The 21,110-nt window shown below is 42.6% G+C and overlaps 1 protein-coding gene across 4 annotated transcripts in view; it reads left to right on the plus strand.

Moving 5' to 3' along the window:
- Positions 1–8,388: 8,388 nt before the first annotated feature.
- The window catches only part of dnaaf11 (dynein axonemal assembly factor 11), a 71,883-nt gene continuing 59,161 nt past the window's right edge, over positions 8,389–21,110 (plus strand). For 3 of the 4 annotated variants that reach the window (XM_071362577.1, XM_071362579.1, XM_071362580.1), the window contains exons 1-6: positions 8,389–8,514; positions 8,824–8,991; positions 10,189–10,266; positions 10,534–10,706; positions 12,044–12,288; positions 12,486–12,659. In XM_071362577.1, coding sequence (XP_071218678.1) covers positions 8,505–8,514; positions 8,824–8,991; positions 10,189–10,266; positions 10,534–10,706; positions 12,044–12,288; positions 12,486–12,659 — 848 coding nt within the window. In that variant the 5' untranslated portion in view covers positions 8,389–8,504. The remainder of the gene's footprint in view (positions 8,515–8,823; positions 8,992–10,188; positions 10,267–10,533; positions 10,707–12,043; positions 12,289–12,485; positions 12,660–21,110) is intronic. The other variant, XM_071362578.1, reaches the window with a different exon arrangement.

Raw genomic sequence — 21,110 nt, forward strand, 5'->3', positions numbered from 1 at the left:
CTTGTTTGCAATAGCCTCCTAAGTAATCTATATTATAATACCGTAAAACACAAACTCAGGTTTGCGTCCTAGAAATTTTGAAAATATTTTCTTAATTTTGGGCTCAGAAGAGGCACATAGACCAGAACCATGGGGTAGGCTACTTTAGATTCCACTGTTTGGTATTTTGGTTTATTTTACCTGATTTTGGTGTGGTCGGTAACTGGAGATAGATTCTCTGAAGTGTCAGGAGACACTTTAGGGGGGGGGGGGGTTCTGCACCAATCATTCTGCACCAATCTATTAGTCAATCATGCTGCACCAATCTATCAGTCAATCATTCTGCACCAATCTATTAGGTCACAGACAGACTGGTAGGATTGTCGACCGTCTGCCGGCCGGGGCACCTCTTGTACATACGGCCGACCATAATTTGCAAACCGATTCCACATGTAGAAGCAAGCAAAAATGACCCGTCAGTCGCTATAACACACCGCGCCGACAGCAAGCGAACGGCGAACCAACAGCCCCTTACTGTGCAGACCAACATATCAATCTGCTGAGTTTTCTCCTTTAGAGTCATTCTCCATTAAACAAGCCCGGAGTCATAGTCAGTCTCCACCAATCTATCCCAGAGTCATAGACAATCTCCACCATAGAGTTAGATAGAGGACACAATTTTGCAATGATGGCATCTGTGATAGCATGGGCAGCGCCATTGAGGCTATCTCCATTTAAAGCAGTCAATTTTCTTTTGTGTTATGAAAAAGATTAAACCTAATATCTGTGATGTACCGCCACCTGCAGTGCTGGAGTCCTGAACTAAATCTTGTGTGTAATTAATTTATTGCCGCCACTAGATGGCGGTGATATAGACACTTAAAGCCATGAAATAGGGTGCAGGCCAGGCAGCAGGCTGTTAGCCAGCCTGCCAGCTTAGTGGAGTCTGCCACTAGCACAGTCAGTGTAGTCAGGTCAGCTATCCCCATTGAGACCGTGTCTGTGCCTCGACCTAGGTTGGGCAAAACTAAACATGGCGGTGTTCGCCTTAGCAATCTCACTAGGATAAAGACATCCTCCATTCCTGCCATTATTGAAAGAGATCGTGATACCTCACATCTCAAAATAGGGCTACTTAATGTTAGATCCCTCACTTCAAAGGCAGTTATAGTCAATGAACTAATCACTGATCATAATCTTGATGTGATTGGCCTGACTGAAACATGGCTTAAGCCTGATGAATTTACTGTGTTAAATGAGGCCTCACCTCCTGGTTACACTAGTGACCATATCCCCCGTGCATCCCGCAAAGGCGGAGGTGTTGCTAACATTTACGATAGCACATTTCAATTTACAAAAAAATAAATACGTTTTTGTCATTTGAGCTTCTAGTCATGAAATCTATGCAGCCTACTCAATCACTTTTTATAGCTACTGTTTACAGGCCTCCTGGGCCATATACAGCGTTCCTCACTGAGTTCCCTGAATTCCTATCGGACCTTGTAGTCATAGCAGATAATATTCTAATTTTTGGTGATTTTAATATTCACATGGAAAAGTCCACAGACCCACTCCAAAAGGCTTTCGGAGCCATCATCGACTCAGTGGGTTTTGTCCAACATTTCTCTGGACCTACTCACTGCCACAGTCATACTCTGGACCTAGTTTTGTCACATGGAATAAATGTTGTAGATCTTAATGTTTTTCCTCATAATCCTGGACTATCGGACCACCATTTTATTACGTTTGCAATCGCAACAAATAATCTGCTCAGACCCCAACCAAGGAGCATCAAAAGTCGTGCAATAAATTCTCAGACAACACAAAGATTCCTTGATGCCCTTCCAGACTCCCTCTGCCTACCCAAGGACGTCAGAGGACAAATATCAGTTAACCACCTGACTGAGGAACTCAATTTAACCTTGCGCAATACCCTAGATGCAGTTGCACCCCAAAAAACTAAAAACATTTGTCATAAGAAACTAGCTCCCTGGTATACAGAAAATACCCGAGCTCTGAAGCAAGCTTCCAGAAAATTGGAACGGAAATGGCGCCACACCAAACTGAAAGTCTTCCGACTAGCTTGGAAAGACAGTACCGTGCAGTATCGAAGAGCCCTCACTGCTGCTCGATCATCCTATTTTTCCAACTTAATTGAGGAAAATAAGAACAATCCGAAATGTATTTTTGATACTGTCGCAAAGCTAACTAAAAAGCAGCATTCCCCAAGTGAGGATGGCTTTCACTTCAGCAGTAATAAATTCATGAACTTCTTTGAGGAAAAGATCATGATCATTAGAAAGCAAATTACGGACTCCTCTTTAAATCTGCGTATTCCTCCAAAGCTCAGCTGTCCTGAGTCTGCATAACTCTGCCAGGACCTAGGATCAAGAGAGACACTCAAGTGTTGTAGTACTATATCTCTTGACACAATGATGAAAATAATCATGGAATCTAAACCTTCAAGCTGCATACTGGACCCTATTCCAACTAAACTACTGAAGGAGCTGCTTCCTGTGCTTGTCCTTCCTATGTTGAACATAATAAACGGCTCTCTATCCACCGGATGTGTACCAAACTCACTAAAAGTGGCAGTAATAAAGCCTCTCTTGAAAAAGCCCAACCTTGACCCAGAAAATATAAAAAACTATCGGCCTATGTCGAATCTTCCATTCCTCTCAAAAATGTTATAAAAAGCTGTTGCGCAGCAACTCACTGCCTTCCTGAAGACAAACAATGTATACAAAATGCTTCAGTCTGGTTTTAGACCCCATCATAGCACTGAGACTGCACTTGTGAAGGTGGTGAATGACCTTTTAATGGCGTCAGACCGAGGCTCTGCATCTGTCCTCGTGCTCCTAGACCTTTTGATACCATCCATCACCACATTCTTTTGGAGAGATTGGAAACCCAAATTGGTCTACACGGACAAGTTCTGGCCTGGATTAGATCTTATCTGTCGGAAAGATATCAGTTTGTCTCTGTGAATGGTTTGTCCTCTGACAAATCAACTGTACATTTCGGTGATCCTCAAGGCTCCGTTTTAGGACCACTATTGTTTTCACTATATATTTTACCTCTTGGGGATGTCATTCGAAAAACATAATGTTAACTTTCACTGCTATGCGGAAGACACACAGCTGTACATTTCAATGAAACATGGTGAATCCCCAAAATTGCCCTTGCTAGAAGCCTGTGTTTCAGACATAAGGAAGTGGATGGCTGAAAACGTTCTACTTTTAAACTCGGACAAAACAGAGATGCTTGTTCTAGGTCCCAAGAAACAAAGATCTTCTGTTGAATCTGACAATTAATCTTGATGGTTGTAAAGTCGTCTCAAATAAAACTGTGAAGGACCTCGGCGTTACTCTGGACCCTGATCTCTCTTGACGAACATATCAAGACTGTTTCAAGGACAGCTTTTTTTACATCTACGTAACATTGCAAAAATCAGAAACTTTCTGTCCAAAAATTATGCAGAAAAATTAATCCATGCTTTTGTTACTTCTAAGTTAGACTACTGCAATGCTCTACTTTCCGGCTACCCGAAAAAGCACAAAATAAACTTCCGTTAGTGTTAAATACGGCTGCTAGAATCCTGACTAGAACCAAAAAATGTGATCATATTACTCCAGTGCTAGCCTCCCTACACTGGCTTCCTGTTAAGGCAAGGGCTTTACTGCTAACCTACAAAGCATTACATGGGCTTGCTCCTACCTATCTTTCCGATTTGGTCCTGCCGTACATACCTACATGTACGCTACGGTCACAAGACGCAGGCCTCCTAATTGTCCCTAGAATTTCTAAGCAAACAGCTGGAGGCAGGACTTTCTCCTATAGATCTCCATTTTTATGGAATGGTCTGCCTACCCATGTGAGAGACGCAGACTCGGTCTCAACTTTTAAGTCTTTACTGAAGACTCATCTCTTCAGTGGGTCATATGATTGAGTGTAGTCTGGCCCAGGAGTGTGAAGGTGAACAGAAAGGCTCTGGAGCAACGAACCGCCCTTGCTGTCTCTGCCTGGCCAGTTCCCCTCTCTCCACTGGGATTCTCTGCCTCTAACCCTATTACAGGGGCTGAGTCACTGGCTTACTGGTGCTCTTTCATGCCGTCCCTAGGAGGGGTGCGTCATTTGAGTGGGTTGAGTCACTGACGTGATCTTCCTGTCTGGGTTGGCGCCCCCCCTTGGGTTGTGCCGTGGCGGAGATCTTTGTGGGCTATACTCGGCCTTGTCTCAGGATGGTAAGTTGGTGGTTGAAGGTATCCCTCTAGTGGTGTGGGGGCTGTGCTTTGGCAAAGTGGGTGGGGTTATATCCTTCCTGTTTGGCACTGTCTGGGGGTATCATCGGATGGGGCCACAGTGTCTCCTGACCCCTCCTGTCTCAGCCTCCAGTATTTATGCTGCAGTTGTTTATGTGTCGGGGGGCTAGGGTCAGTTTGTTATATCTGGAGTACTTCTCCTCTTATCCTGTGTGAATTTAAGTATGCTCTCTCTAATTCTCTCTTTCTCTCTTTCTTTCTCTCTCTCGGAGGACCTGAGCCCTAGGACCATGTCTCAGGACTACCTGGCATGATGACTCCTTGATGTCCCCAGTCCACCTGGCCGTGTTGCTGCTCCAGTTTCAACTGTTCTGCCTGCGGCTATGGAACCCTGACCTGTTCACCGGACGTGCTACCTGTCCCAGACCTGCTGTTTTCAACTCTCTAGAGACCGCAGGAGCGGTAGAGATACTCTTAATGATCGGCTATGAAAAGCCAACTGACATTTACTCCTGAGATGCTGACTTGCTGCACCCTCGATAACTACTGTGATTATTATTATTTGACCATGCTGGTCATTTATGACCATTTGAACATCTTGGCCATGTTCTGTTATAATCTCCACCCGGCACAGGCAGAAGAGGACTGGCCACCCCTCATAGCCTGGTTCCTCTATAGGTTTCTTCCTAGGTTTTGACCTTTCTAGGGAGTTTTTCCTACCCACCGTGCTTCTACACCTGCATTGCTTGCTGTTTGGGGTTTTAGGCTGGGTTTCTGTACAGCACTTTGAGATATCAGCTGATGTACGAAGGGCTATATAAATACATTTGATTTGATTTGCTTTGAGTTAGGAAAGCTAAGGCTAGCTTTTTCAAACAGAAATTTGCATCCTGTAGTACTAACTCAAAAAAGTTCTGGGACACTAAAGTCCATGGAGAATAAGAGCACCTCCTCCCAGCTGCCCACTGCTCTGAGGCTAGGAAACACTGTCACCACCGAAAAATCCACTATAATTGAGAATTTCAATATGCATTTCTCTACGGCTGGCCATGCTTTCCACCTGGCTACCCCTACCCCGGTCAACTGCACGGCACCCTCCACAGCAACCCACCAAAGCCCCCACCATTTCTCCTTCACCCAAATCCAGATAGCTGATGTTCTGAAAGAGCTGCAAAATCTGGACCCCTACAAATCAGCCGGGCTAGACAATCTGGACCCTCTCTTTCTAAAATTATCTGCCGAAATTGTTGCAACCCCTATTACTAGCCTGTTCAACCTCTCTTTCGTATCGTCTGAGATTCCAAAAGACTGGAAAGCTGCCGCGGTCATCCCCCTCTTCAAAGGGGGTGACACTCTAGACCCAAACTGCTACAGACCTATATCTATCCTACCCTGTCTTTCTAAGGTCTTCGAAAGCCAAGTTAACAAACAGATTACCGACCATTTAGAATCCCACCGTACCTTCTCCGCTATGCAATCTGGTTTCAGAGCGGATCATGGGTGCACCTCAGCCAAGCTCAAGATCCTAAATGACATCATAACCGTCATCGATAAGAGACATTACTGTGCAGCCGTATTCATCGACCTGGCCAATACTTTCGACTCTGTCAATCACCACATTCTTATTGGCAGACTCGACAGCCTTGGTTTCTCAAATGATTGCCTCGCCTGGTTTACCAACTCCTTCTCTGATAGAGTTCAGTGTGTCAAATCGGAGGGCCTGTTGTCCGGACCTCTGGCAGTCTCTATGGGGGTGCCACAGGGTTCAATCCTCGGGCCGACTCTCTTCTCTGTATACATCAATGATGTCACTCTTGCTGCTGGTGATTCTCTGATACACCTCTATGCAGACAACACCATTCTGTATACTTCTGGCCCCTCTTTGAACACTGTGTTAACTAACCTCCAGACGAGCTTCAATGCCATACAACTCTCCTTCCGTGGCCTCCAACTGCTCTTAAACGCAAGTAAAACTAAATGCATGCTATTCACATGCTAATCGCCCGCCCAGCATCACTACTCTGGACGGTTCTGACTTGGACAACTACAAATACCTAGGTGTCTGGTTAGACTGTAAACTCTCCTTCCAGACTCACATTAAGCATCTCCAATCCAAAACTAAATCTAGAATTGGCTTCCTATATCGCAACAAAGCCTCCTTCACTCATGCTGCCAAACATACCCTCGTAAAACTGACCATCCTACCGATCCTCGACTTCGGTGATGTCATCTATAAAATAGCCTCCAACACTCTACTCAACAAACTAGATGCAGTCTATCACAGTGCCATCCATTTTGTCACCAAAGCCCCATACACTACCCACCATTGTGACCTGTACGCTCTCGTTGGTTGGCCCTTGCTTCATACTCGTCGCCAAACCCACTGGCTACAGGTTATCTACATGTCTCTGCTAGGTAAAGCCCCGCCTTCTGTCAGCTCACTGGTCACCATAGCAGCACCCACTCGTAGCACGCACTCCAGCAGGCTTATCTCACAGGTCACCCCCAAAGCCAATTCCTCCTTTGGTCGTCTTTCCTTACAGTTCTCTGCTGCCAATGACTGGAACGAACTGCAAAAATCTCTGAAGCTGGAGACTCATATCTCCCTCACTAGCTTTAAGCACCAGCTGTCAGATCACTACACCTGTACATAGCCCATCTGTAAACAGCCCGTCTATCTACCTACCTCATCTCCATATTGTATTTATTTATTTATCTTGCTCCTTTGCACTCCAGTATCTCTACTTGCACATTCATTTTCTGCACATCTACCATTCCAGTGTTTAATTGCTATATTGTAATTACTTCGCCACCATGGCCTATTTATTGCCTTAACTCCCTTATCTTACCTCATTTGCACTCACTGTATATAGACTTTTTGTTTTCTTTTGTTCTACTGTATCATTGACTGTATGTTTGTTTATTCCATGTGTAACTGTGTTGTTGTATGTGCCGAATTGCTATGCTTTATCTTGGCCAGGTCGCAGTTGTAAATGAGAACTTGTTCTCAACTAGCCTACCTGGTTAAATAAAGGTGAAATAAATTAAATAAAAATGCTACGACACAGACATGCATTTATTTATGTCAGAAGGCTAGTATACCGATATAGACATACAGAAGGAGGCTAATTCGTAAATGTTCAATCAGAATATTTTGTTTAAAGATAAGCATTATATTGTTAGATTATAGCAGTAACTCTGGTAGTCCTGAAACAGACTTCCTCACCTCTAGTTCAACTGTCGGAGTCAGTGGGAGCACTGGGGCGCACTGCCTTCATATCATAGGCCTGCAGTAGGTAAAGCTTAATAATAGCCCCACCATACCAAACCTTCACAAACTTTTCTAATCTTTAATAGGGTAATATCAGAAGCAAGTAAAGGAAAAAACACACTACCCTCCCCTGTGCCCAATAAAAAACCATACAACCCTCCCCAAAGCAAAAAAAAGAAAGGTTTGACAATCCTCCCCTATTTTGGACCCCCGCACCAAAAAAAATGTATTATGACTTTGCGGTTGTGGTAACTAGTGACATTCATGTACTCAAGCTCCCGCTGATTTTTGTTAATTACCTAATAGAGAGAAATAGTAATGGCGTCTTTTTGTAGGCACTATCTTTTTTAATAAGGTCTGTGGTAAACACAGGCTTAGTTGCTCTTATACGTTTTGTTCTATGAGATAATATTAATCAGCTAATGTCACTTTATGTGAATTTTTTACCATTTATGTAATTTTTTTAAAGCACATAAAAGGCTTGATAATTCATAAGGGTTGTGTTAACTGACTGATATTATCTCATAGAACAAAACGTATAAATTATCTTAAACCTGTGTTAACCTCAGACTTTATTTTCGATGTTAATCCCAAAACCCCATTCATCCATAGCAATGGCTGAACGAACCAGAAGTCACTCAATTTCCGTTTTTTAGGACTACAAGCGTGACAAGCAAAGTCAAACACTTGTGAGAATGGTCTGTAATGGATGCATAGTGTGTAGTTAAAGAAGAAAGCGGCAAAGACACGACAGCTAGCGAGGTGCCAATGAGAAGAAAGAAGGGGCTTTGTCTGGGAATTAACCCTTGTCATGGACCGCCCACTTGTCAGCGAACGCCCCCTGGACCCTACTGCATTCGGACTACGAAGGGAGCTGACCGCGGGCCAATTTAAAGGAATCCCCTGGCTGTGCAAACCGAGCGCACCCACTGACATTTTCCAAACAGTGTTGGTTTCTAGTAGCAACGCCTGCCAAACAGAAGAGAAGAAAGATGGTCCTGAGTAAGTAGAAAGTTGGTTGGCTAATCCCGATATTTTAACAATTTTGTCATCAATGCACGCAAGAAATATGGCTAGCGAGTCGTTATTAGACAAAATGGAATGACACTATGGTGCTGTCTTATTTTGTATTCTTCAACTAGCTAAGTTAGCTACTTAACTTGTCAACTTCAGTGATACAGGCAACCGAATAAGCTAGCTAGCTAGATAGGTAGCCTAGCTAGCATCATCGTGTCACTTGTTGTTTCTACTTTGGCCTACTACAGTAATGTAGTTATACCATTTGCTTCACCCTTTTTCCATAATCTACAGTCACAGAAGACCTGGTACGACGTCGGGCAGAGCATAACAACTGCGAGATCCTTTCGTTAGAGGAGGTGTCTTTGCATCAACAAGATATTGAGAAAATAGAACACATTGATAAATGGTGCAGGGACCTCAAAATTCTGTATCTTCAAAACAATCTCATTCCCAGAATAGGTGATTCTAATTTCTTTACCCTTCCTCTTTTTTATATAATTGCAATTCAATTAACTTTACATTGTTTAATTTAATTTGGGCCTAATCTAACTGCCCTATATTTTATACACTGCTCAAAAAAATAAAGGGAACACTTAAACAACACAATGTAACTCCAAGTCAATCACACTTCTGTGAAATCAAACTGTCCACTTAGGAAGCAACACTGATTGACAATAAATTTCACATGCTGTTGTGCAAATGGAATAGACAAAAGGTGGAAATTATAGGCAATTAGCAAGACACCCCCAATAAAGGTGTGGTTCTGCAGGTAGTGACCACAGACCACTTCTCAGTTCCTATGCTTCCTGGCTGATGTTTTGGTCACTTTTGAATGCTGGCGGTGCTTTCACTCTAGTGGTAACATGAGACGGAGTCTACAAACCACACAAGTGGCTCAGGTAGTGCAGCTCATCCAGGATGGCACATCAATGCGAGCTGTGGCAAGAAGGTTTGCTGTGTCTGTCAGCGTAGTGTCCAGAGCATGGAGGCGCTACCAGGAGACAAGCCAGTACATCAGGAGACGTGGAGGAGGCCGTAGGAGGGAAACAACCCAGCAGCAGGACCGCTACCTCCGCCTTTGTGCAAGGAGGAGCACTGCCAGAGCCCTGCAAAATGACCTCCAGCAGGCCTCCTCCACGTCTCCTGATGTACTGGCTTGTCTCCTGGTAGCGCCTCCATGCTCTGGACACTACGCTGACAGACACAGCAAACCTTCTTGCCACAGCTGCAGCCATCCTGGATGAGCTGCACTACCTGAGCCACTTGTGTGGGTTGTAGACTCCGTCTCATGCTACCACTAGAGTGAAAGCACCGCCAGCATTCAAAAGTGACCAAAACATCAGCCAGGAAGCATAGGAACTGAGAAGTGGTCTGTGGTCACCACCTGCAGAACCACTCCTTTATTGGGGGTGTCTTGCTAATTGCCTATAATTTCCACCTTTTGTCTATTCCATTTGCACAACAGCATGTGAAATTTATTGTCAATCAGTGTTGCTTCCTAAGTGGACAGTTTGATTTCACAGAAGTGTGATTGACTTGGAGTTACATTGTGTTGTTTAAGTGTTCCCTTAATTTTTTTGAGCAGTGTATTTGTATTTCATTGACCGTCAATGCAATTTCAATATTTTGAAATATGTATTTATTTGCTCTCCATAGAAAATGTATATAGATTGAAAAAGTTGGAGTATCTAAACCTTGCTTTGAACAACGTTGAACTGATTGAAAACCTGGAAGGTTAGTATTTTGTGCACATAGCCACTTCTACTATTTTACAACATTGTCCTATCTGTTTGTATTAATGTAGGCTAAGGAAATGACCAAAAGTCTGTTTTTTATAGCATTTCTCCTCAACCATAGTTTAAATTTACATAAAACAGATCCACCTGTGCTTTGACTCTAAAAATAGCAATTCCATTCTGGCTTTAGAGAATGGAATTGCTCTTTACTCATACAAATACCTCTTTACTCATACTATTCTTGCCTCCTCAACCGTTACAACAGGATGTGAGAGTCTCCAGAAGCTGGACCTGACAGTGAACTTTGTGGGCCGGTTGAGCAGTGTGGAGTCATTGAAGCACAACCTCCATCTCCAAGAGCTTTTCCTGGTGGGGAACCCCTGCACTGAGTTTGAGGGCTACAGGCAATACGTTGTGGCTTCACTGCCCCAACTGAAGGTATCAGGAGGGATATAAAACAGAAATGTCAAGTTTTAATGTCACGTGCCCAAGTACAGTGAAATTAAGATCATAAGTTCAAATCTCACTGACGCCGTGCCACAATAAAAAAATAGATGCTTGCATTATTAATGCCTAAGCAAATACATTTCCACATGTCCTATCTATGCTTGGAGTTCAAAACAATTAATCCTAACTAAGCTAGCAGTGTTATTAAAACTCTTATTGAAACAAGTTCTCAGTACTTTATTTAATTACCTTCAAATAACCTATAATTTCCGTACTTAGAACGTTAATAAAAACTCTCAGGACAATTTTCAGGTAACCATCTTAAAATGTTCTCAGAACCTCCCAACAACCTAAAAAGTAACATTTCCAGAATAGGCGAAATGTTCACTTTCTTTCTCTTAAAAAAAACGTTCCGTTTTACAAGTCAGGAAACTTATGGCTTCTTTCCCAGAATGTGCTATCTGGGCTTCAAATATACACTGAGTACACTAAACATTAGGAACACCTTCCTAATATTGAGTTACCCCCCCTTTTGCCCTCAGAATAGCCTCAATTTGTTGGGATGTGGACTCTACAAGGTGTTGAAAGCGTTACACAGGGATGCTGGCCCATGTTCACTCCAATGTTTCCCACAGTTGTCAAGTTGGCTGAATGGCCATTCTTGATATGCACGGGAAAATGTTGAAGTGGAAAAACCTATGAGCGTTGCAGTTCTGGCACCTACTACCATACCCCGTTCAAAGGCACTTAAATCTTTTGTCTTGCCCATTCACCCTTTGAATGACACACATGCACATCAATGTCTCAGTTGTCTCAAGGCTTAAAAATGTTTTAACCTGTCTCTTCCCCTTCATCTACACTGATTGAAGTGGATTTAGCAAGTGACATCATAGTATCCCTGCACATTGTAAATATGGTACTTGAACTGACCCAGTATATAGTATGCTTACTTACTTTATCCTGTTCATCTTCTTATTTTTATATCTTGTGTGTTTTTGTTCTACCTTAAAACATTTTTTTATTATATTGTTATTGATTACTGCGTTGTTGGGGTTAGCATTTGCAAGAAAGGCATTTCACTGTACTTGTGCATTTAACATTGAAACCTGGATTCATCTGGTAAGTCTGTCATGGAAAAAGCAGGTGTCCTTAATGTTTTGTACACTCGGTGTATGCCTTTAACAGATACTTTTATCCAAAGCAACTCACAGTAGTGTCCATGCATTTTCTTAAAAGATATGCGCAAAAACACACACACACACACACACAAAATCACTAGTCTAGCATGCACTTGCTCGCCTGGAGATTATATATATATTTCTTTGCAGTATCTGGATGGGAAAGAGATTGGCAGGTCGGAAAGGATCCGAGCCAGACAAGGCCTAGATGAGGTAAGGAGGCGGATACGGCAGCAGGAGCAGGATTACCTGCGGAAGAGAGCGGGTGAGAAAGAGGAGGCCCAGAGAGAGGGAGGAGAGGAGCAGCGGGGGCCGAAAAGGGAAAGCCGCTCCTCTGCTAAAGCGAAGAATCCTGGCTTTGATGGTCGCTGGTACACTGACATCAACAACACCATGTATGTTCAAGCTTTCCACCTTGATGTTATTTCATGTAGAACAGCAAGGATAACTGGTGTATCTGTGGAGTAACCCTAACCTCATCTGAAGTTATTCAATTCAGTTGGCCCGATACTGTATTTCAGTTCACTATCAATCACTCCGTTTATTTAAATGTTCTTAATAACTCTGAAGAGTTTGGTTTATTGATCTATAGACCTGTGCCTGAAGAAAACAAGGAGATCCAAGGGAGAGAGGAGAAAGAGAAGACAAGTTGCCTTTCTTCAGAAGACCAGGAGAGGGAGTTTTGGGAGAAACCTTGTGCCTATACTCCAGAGTCACGCCTGGAGGCTCACCGCCACCTTGGCGAGAAGAAAAAGGCAAAAGAAAGGTAAGTAAACAGCTAACAATTCTAGGGAGAACGAATGTTTTTGTATTGTTACTCGTAATGCTCCCCTACTGTTTGATTGTATAGTTTTCCCTTAGTTAGAATGTTCCCCTATCTATATTATCAAAAACCTTAGCATGTTTTGCTGTTAAAGTCAGGAGAGCATTCCCTTCATATTAAGCAGAACTTATCTAGAATGTGGTTACAATGACCTCAGAATATACAACATGAATGTTCTAGATGCGTTTTATGGGTTTGTAGCACGTGTCCAGTTTTCTGAGGGTTAGGAGAATATTCCATCAACGTCCGGCCAAACATACACAGAACACGGTTTGCCATGTTCTCAGAATATAAGATATTAATGTTCTAGACACGTTTCATGAGAACGTTGCAGGAAAATGTGTCTGTATCAGTTGTCAGTCAGGATGTCGACAGTCCCAAAGAGTCGTTCTCCCCCACAAAAAATATGAATTTCACATCACACCTGGTTACTGTTGCTGAGCCAATCAAGGCCCTGATTGGTGAACCACTGGTAGCTTTTTGTCTGTTGCCAAGGTTTGGGATACTCTCACACACAGTGCTTTCAACTGAAATATTTTACACATTTTGAAATACATTATTACATTGTGCATGTTCATTTATACAGTAATTATTATTCACCAGGGGTTACACCAAATTTGAGGGATTTCTGTACAGTTGTCTAATGTTAGTGGGGCACAGTAACCTGTTTTAATCATACTCCTGAATCACAATGATCAATACATATTTTTGTTGAGTGTACTTTTAACAGAGCTCAGATTTACTTCGAAGTGCATTCCCCCTATTGCTTACAGCCTTACACCTATAAAGTTGTTTCAGATCTACACAAGTGCCTAGGGAGGAGGGGTTAGAGTTTGCTTCTGGATAGGCCCTAACTATACTGGCTCAATAAGCACATGACCTAGAGCAGGGTTTCCCAAACACGGTCCTCTGGACCCCAATGAGTTTTTTTAATTTTTTCGCTAGCACTACGCAGCTGAGTCAACTAATCATCAAGCTTTGATCATTTGAAACAGCTATGTAGTGTTAGCAAAAACCAACATGTGCACCCCTTGGGGTCCTGAGGGCCGAGTTTGGGAAACGCTGCCCTAGAGATATCCCTTATTGGGACAGTGGCGAGAGCTTTTGTCATTGGTGATGTTGGCCTGCCTGGGTTCGAGACCCGCTAGGGGAGTCACCCTACTCTCACATTCTTCGCAATATATGTTACAGTTATGCCACGTTCACCTGCTAGCCGGAACTAGGAAACTCAGAAATGTTTGACTTGATAACTGGTTGTAGTTATACATGTGCCGCGTTCAACGAATTAACAAGTCGTACGTTTCCCAGTTTCCCAGTTCCAACTAGCATGTGAATGCAGCGCTACAACACACCTATCTGATCGAATTAAAATGAGTTTATCATTGAAAGATGGGAATCTGTAGGATTTCCCTTGAGCATGAATTATGAACATATTTCCACTACGTAATAAAATATCATTATTTATTCATCCTAGAGGCTATAGGTGAGCATCTCAAAGAGAACTCTCCCTAGTGGGAATGCACTTTGAAGTAAATCTCAGCTCTGTTAAAAGTACCCTCAAGAAAATGTTTATTGATCATAGTGATTCAGGAGTATCATTAAAACAGGTTAACGTGCCCCACCAACATTAGACAACAATACAGAAAGCCCTTAAATTACTGAAATAAGTAACTAAGATCAATGATGAGAGTATATTAAGATAAACTGATACCTGCCAAGGACATGGTGGCATAGCAGGAAGATCAGAGTACTGTGAACCAAGAGGTTGTGAGTTCAAATCCCAGATTGAGTAATAATATGTCAGTTGAAAGTGCTGTTTGTGTGTCTCCTTAACTTTGCCAACAGACAAAGAGTTGTGAATGGATCAGTGGTTCACTAATCAGGGCCTTGATGGGCTCGGCAGCAGTGATAAGGTCCGATGTGTATTGATTTTACATTTTCTTTGTCGTCTTTCATCAGGAGTCATCCTCACAACTGATAAACAGAAATGTTCCTGCAACGTCCCATGAAGCGTGTCTAGAACATTAATATCTTATATTCTGAGAACATGGCAACCTTGTAATGTGAATGTTTGGCGGGACGTTGATGGAATATTCTCCTAAACACCTAATGAGACTCTTAACGGAACATTCTCTGAAGTTGTGGGGACGTTTGTTGATTGCTGGGTACACTCATTTACTAATAATCCAATATGTTATAGGTCCCCACTTTCTATCGATCTGTCTGTCTCTGTCCGTCCATCTATCATATGCAGTGCATTCGGAAATAGTTTTTATTTTTATCAATCTACACACAATACCCAATAATGACAAAGCAAAAACAGGTTTTTAGAAATGTTTGCAAAATTATTTAAAAAAAAATACAAAACTGAAATATTACATTTATCTAATTTTTCAGACCCTTTACTCAGTACTTTGTTGAAGCACCTTTGGCAGCGATTACAACCTCTAGTCTTCTTGTGTATGACACTACAAGCTTGGCACACCTGTATTTGAGAAGTTTGTCCCATTCTCCGGGCTCTGGCTGGGCCACTCAAGGACATTCAGAGACTTGTCCCGTACCCAATCCTGCATTGCTTTGGCTGTGTGCTTAGGGTTGTTGTCCTGTTGGAAGGTGAACCTTCGCCCCAGTCTGAGGTCCTGAGCGCTCTGGAGCAGGTTTTCATCAAGGATCTCTCTGTACTTTGCTCTGTTCATCTTTCCTTCAACCCGGACTAGTTTCCCAGTCCCTGCCGCTGAATAACATCCCACAGCATGATGCTGCCACCACCCTGCTTCACTGTAGGGATGGTGCCAGGTTTTCTTCTTACATGTCGCTTAGCATTCAGGCCAAAGAGTTAAATCTTGGTTTTATCAGACCTTTATCTTGGTCTCATAGCAAAGGGTCTGAATACTTATGTAAATAAGGCGTTTCTGTTTTTATTTTAATACATTTGCAAACATTTCTCAAAACCTGTTTTTGCTTTGTCATTTTGGGGTATTGTGTGTAGATGGATTAAAAAAATATTTTACAATAAGGCCGTAACTTAACAAAGTATGGAAAAAGGGAAGGGGTCTGAATAGGGGATGCACGATATATCGGTGAACATATCGGAATCAGCCGACATTAGCTAAAAATGCCAACATCTGTATCGACCCGATGTCTAGTTTAACGCCGATCTGCAAAACCGATGTCAAAGCTGACGTGGATACCTATATAACATAGGTACATGGCATAATGACGGCACGTAACATTTTGCGCTCCAGGATTCAGCCCGTGCTCTCGGTTATCTCCTGGCACCTGCTTCTCATGTGCTGCTTTCACCTGGGAATATACACACTGCCATGCATGGGTCGTTTTCTGACAATAGGACAACATGGACTCTCTCATTATTTTCCAGATCACTAATTTGTGACGTGTGAATAACAGCTCCTGGTTCTCTCATCGGTCTCCCAGTTGCCTGTTCATGTGGTGTGAGTCCTATGGTGGCGTTAGTTGACACCCTTATTGACATCAGTACCACGGGTAAATTCGAAACCCGATGCTCAACGTCTTGGCCAATTTCTCCTTAATGGAACGGTTCTGACGCTCCTTTATCCCCGCTGTTTCCGGCCTATATGGACAATGAAAGGCTTGTGCGATTCCCAAAGTGCCTGTAGCACTTTGGATGTGAAATGTTTCCCTTGATCCGAGTCTAGTGTCCGGAATAAGCCCCATCTCTGTATCACTTTCCTTAACAAAGTCTAGTGTCCGGAATAAGCCCCATCTCTGTATCACTTTCCTTAACAAAGTCTAGTGTCCGGAATACGCCCCATCTCTGTATCACTTTCCTTAACACAATTTGTGCTGCAAAGTTCGCTGAAACTGAGGGAGTTGCAAGTACTTCTGTCCATCTGGAGAATCTGTCCACCACCACCAATGCATGGGTCTTCCCCCCTGCTTCCAGGGAGAGGCCCTATAAAGTCTATCTGCAATGCATGGGTCTTCCCCCTGCTTCGAGGGGGTGGCCCTATAAAGTATATCTGTAATGCATGGGTCTTCCCCCTGCTTCGAGGGGGTGGCCCTATAAAGTCTATCTGTAATGATGTAAATGGTCCAGCAGGGGTTGCTGTCGGGCAGGAGTAGGCATTGTAGGTGCAATATTATGTTGAGCACATATCACACATCTTTTAACCCAGTCCCGAAATGTTTCTAACACGCCCTCTCCCCACCACATCGTCTTGAACTGGGAGTACATGTTCACAGCCGATTGATGTGTTGGTCCATGATACATTTCAGAAAGAGTAATATGTATCCAGCTTGGCGCTACTGGTCTTCCAGTGGTCGTATTATACCACAACCCGTCAGTGTCTACTTGGCACTCATGATCTAACCACTCCCACATTTCTTTCTTGTTAGTTTGCTGCTGTAAATCTTTTAGACTTAGAATCCCAGCCTTGGGATTTACAATATTTACATGCGGTTCCTTAACACCTTCTCTTAGCCGTTTTGTCTGCTCGGCGATTCCCTATGTTTATTTCATCTGTATGACAAGTGTGAGCTTCACATTTCACCACTGCTAATTTACTGGGTAGCTGACACGCTTCTAATAATGCCTCTACCTCATGTTCCTTTTTTTTATTGGTGTTTCTGTCACCGTTAACATGCCCGTTGTGACCACAATGTGCCGAAATCATGAACTACCCCAAATGCATATCGAGAATCAGGGTATATTGTAACATTCTCCCCTTACGGGCCTCGGCCGACAACTTACGGGCCTCGGCTAATGCATGTAACTCCGCCCCCTGGGCTGAAACAGAGGCTGGCAGTGGGCCAGCCTTTACTACACCCCTGTCATTTACACACAGCAAACCCCGTTACTCTCTTCCATTCTATAGTCAGGTAGCTAGAGCCGTCTGTATAAAATACTTGTCCCGATTCCAGTGTTGTCTCTTGCAAATCAGGCCGAGTATTCGGAGTAATTTGATCTGGGTCAAATACAGTACCAGTCAAAAGTTTGGACACACCTACTCATTCCATGGTTTTTCTACATTGTAGACTATGAAATAACACACATGGAGTCATGTAGTAACCAAAAAAGTGTTAAACAAATCTAAATCTATATTATTTGAGATTCTTCAAAGTAGCCACCCTTTGCCTTGATGACAGCTTTCCACACTCTTGTCACCATGTCATTGGATTTAGGTTAAAAGTTGGGTGAAAAAAAGACAATGTCCTTACGTGATGACTTTTTGCAAATCCAATCAGTTTTCCACGTTTATTCAATGTCAGCACATAGATTTTTTTGGGGTCGAAATGACGTAGAAACAATGTTTATTCAACCAGTTTTTGCCCAATTGGAGGGTGGGGGGTAGCAGTTTCAAGTGATCTGATGAATGTAGACTAAATAGCACACTATTTCATACATAGTGCACTATTTTGGTATAGACTCTGGTCCAAAGTAGTGCATTATGTACGAAATGGGGTGACGCCAAGGACCTTATTAAGAGCCAACAGGTAGGCTGCTACTCAATATTCTGAATGGAGTTGTTAGGATGAGAAAGTGTATGCACTACAGCCTCAATTAGCCTAGCTAGCTAGCTCATTAAATAAAGGTTACATTTAAAAATCAACTGGCGGCAACCGCAGCGCAATCAATAGGAGGGGAACAGTGGCTGGTGCTGAAAATATAGCAAACTTGTTATGCAAGTGTTACACGCCAACAGATGGAGAGAACCTACACCAGTCGAGCAATTCATTTCAACAATAATCTTCATTTTAATTTGACTTTACAAACAACAAGAGGGCTTAATTGGAGTCTATTTCTTCGGAGCCTAGACCTATATAAAATACCTTAACTGCCGGAGGTAGGCTATGAGACTTAACAGCCTAATAGAAGGAAGATACAAATTATGTCTGACATTGGTTACAATAAAGAATGTAAACTAGATGTAAACAAGCTGCTGTGTCTTCACAACTGCAGCAGGTGTAGCCCATCATGCAAATGTTTCCTATTAGCAGGACAATGTACTTTTTATAGCCCGGCTACTGTTGTGAAAATCCCTCAACTTGCATTGTATTCGATGCTTAAGTAATCTAAAGTGTTACATTTCTTCGTCTGGTACTCTAAAGTGTTACAGTATGTCTTCATCAACATCTTTATTCTTACGTTAATAAAATGATGAGAAAAAAAGACATTTCAAATGCGGATGTTTTATATAAACTACATTTTAGTTGCACTTCCACCCAGTTCCACAACCACAGGTAAAACCTTGCTGAGATGATCAATGTACAGTTGAAGTAGGAAGTTTACATACATTTAGGTTGGAGTCATTAAAACTCGCTTTTCAACCACTCCACAAATTTCTTGTTAACAAACTATAGTTTTGTCAAGTCGGTTAGGACATCTGTTTTGTGCATGACACAAGTAATTTTTCCAACAATTGTTTACAGACAGATTATTTCACTTATAATTCACTGTATCACAATTCCAGTGGGTCAGAAGTTTACATACACTAAGTTGACTGTGCCTTTTAAACAGCTTGGAAAATTCCAGAAAAATATATCATGGCTTTAGAAGCTACTGATAGGATAATTGACATCATTTGAGCCAATTGGAGGTGTACCTGTGGATGTATTTCAAGGTTTCAACCTTCAAACTCAGTGCCTCTTTGCTTGACATCATGCGAAAATCAAAATAAATTAGCCAAGACCTCAGGGGGAAAAAATGGAGACCTCCACAAGTCTGGTTCATCCTTGGGAGCAATTTCCAAACGCCTGAAGGTACCACGTTCATCTGTACAAACAATAGTACGCAAGTATAAACACCATGGGACCACGCATCCGTCATACCTCTCAGGAAGGAGATGCATTCTGTCTCCTAGAAATGAAGTGCTTTGGTCTGATAAGTGCAAATCAATCCCAGAACAACAGCAAAGGACCTTGTGAAGATGCTGGAGGAAACCGGTACAAAAGTCTCTATATCCACAGTAAAACGAGTCCTATATCGACATAACCTGAAAGGCTGCTAAGCAAGGAAGAAGCCACTGCTCCAAAACCGCCATAAAAAAGCCAGATTACAGTTTGCAACTGCACATGGGGACAAAGATTGTACTTTTTGGAGAAATGTCCTCTGGTCTGATGAAACAAAAATAGAACTGTTTGGCCATAATGACCATCGTTATGTTTGGAGGAAAAAGGGGGAGGTTTATAAGCCGAAGAACACCGTCCCAACCGTGAAGCACAGGGGTGGCAGCATCATGTTGTGGGGGTGCTTTGCTGCAGTAGACTCTGGTGCACTTCACAAAATAGATGGCATCATGAGGTATAAAAATGATGTGTATATGTTGACGCAATATCTGAAGATATCAGTCAGGAAGTTAAAGCTTGGTCACAAATGGGTCTTCCAAATGGACAATGACCCCAAGCATACTTCCAAAGTTGTGGCAAAATGGCTTAAGGACAACAAAGTCAAGGTATTGGAGTGGCCATCACAAAGCCCTGACCTCAATCCCATAGAAAAGTTGTGGTCAGAACTGAAAAAGCGTGTCCCACTCATTGTGGGAAGCTTGTGGAAGGCTATCCGTAAAGTTGGACCCAAGATAAACAATTTAAAGGCAATGCTACCAAATACTATTTGAGTGTATGTAAACTTCTGACCCACTGAGAATGTGATGAAAGAAAGAAAAGCTGAAATAAATAATTCTCTCTACAATTATTCTGACATTTCACATTCTTAAAATAAAGCGGTGATCCTAACTGACCTAAGACAGGGAATTTTTACTATGATTAAATGTCAGGAATTGTGAAAAACTGAGTTTAAATGTGTTTGGCTAAGGTGTATGTAAACTTCCGACTTCAACTGTATATATATATGCACACACACATGTATATTTATATATGTTTGTGTGTGTATGTGGACCCTTCAAATTACTGGATTCGGCTATTTCAGCCACACCCGTTTCTGATAGGTGTATAAAATTTATCACACATCCATGCACTCTCCATAGACAAACATTGGCAGTAGAATGGCCTTACTGAAGAGCTCAGCTTTCAACGTGCCACCTTTCCAACAATTCAGTTTGTCAAATTTCTGCCCTGCTAGAGCTGACCCAGTCAACTGTAAGTGCTATTATTGTGAAGTGGAAACGTCAGCCATAAAGTGGTAGGCCTCACAAGCTCACAGAATGGGACCACCGAGTGCTGAAGCGAGTAAAAATTGTCTGTCCTCGGTTGCAACACTCACTACCGAGTTCCGAACTGCCTCTGGAAGCAATGTCAGTACAAGAACTGTTGAAACGGGTTTCCATGACCGAGCAGCCTCTCACAAGCCTAAGATCACCATGCACAATGCCAAGCGTCGGCTGAATTGGTGTAAAGCTCACCGCCATTGGACTCTAACGATGGAAACTCGATCTCTGGAGTGACGAATCATGC

The sequence above is a fragment of the Salvelinus alpinus genome, chromosome 23 (genome assembly GCF_045679555.1).
Source record: "Salvelinus alpinus chromosome 23, SLU_Salpinus.1, whole genome shotgun sequence".
NCBI classification, from domain to species: Eukaryota; Metazoa; Chordata; class Actinopteri; order Salmoniformes; family Salmonidae; genus Salvelinus; species Salvelinus alpinus.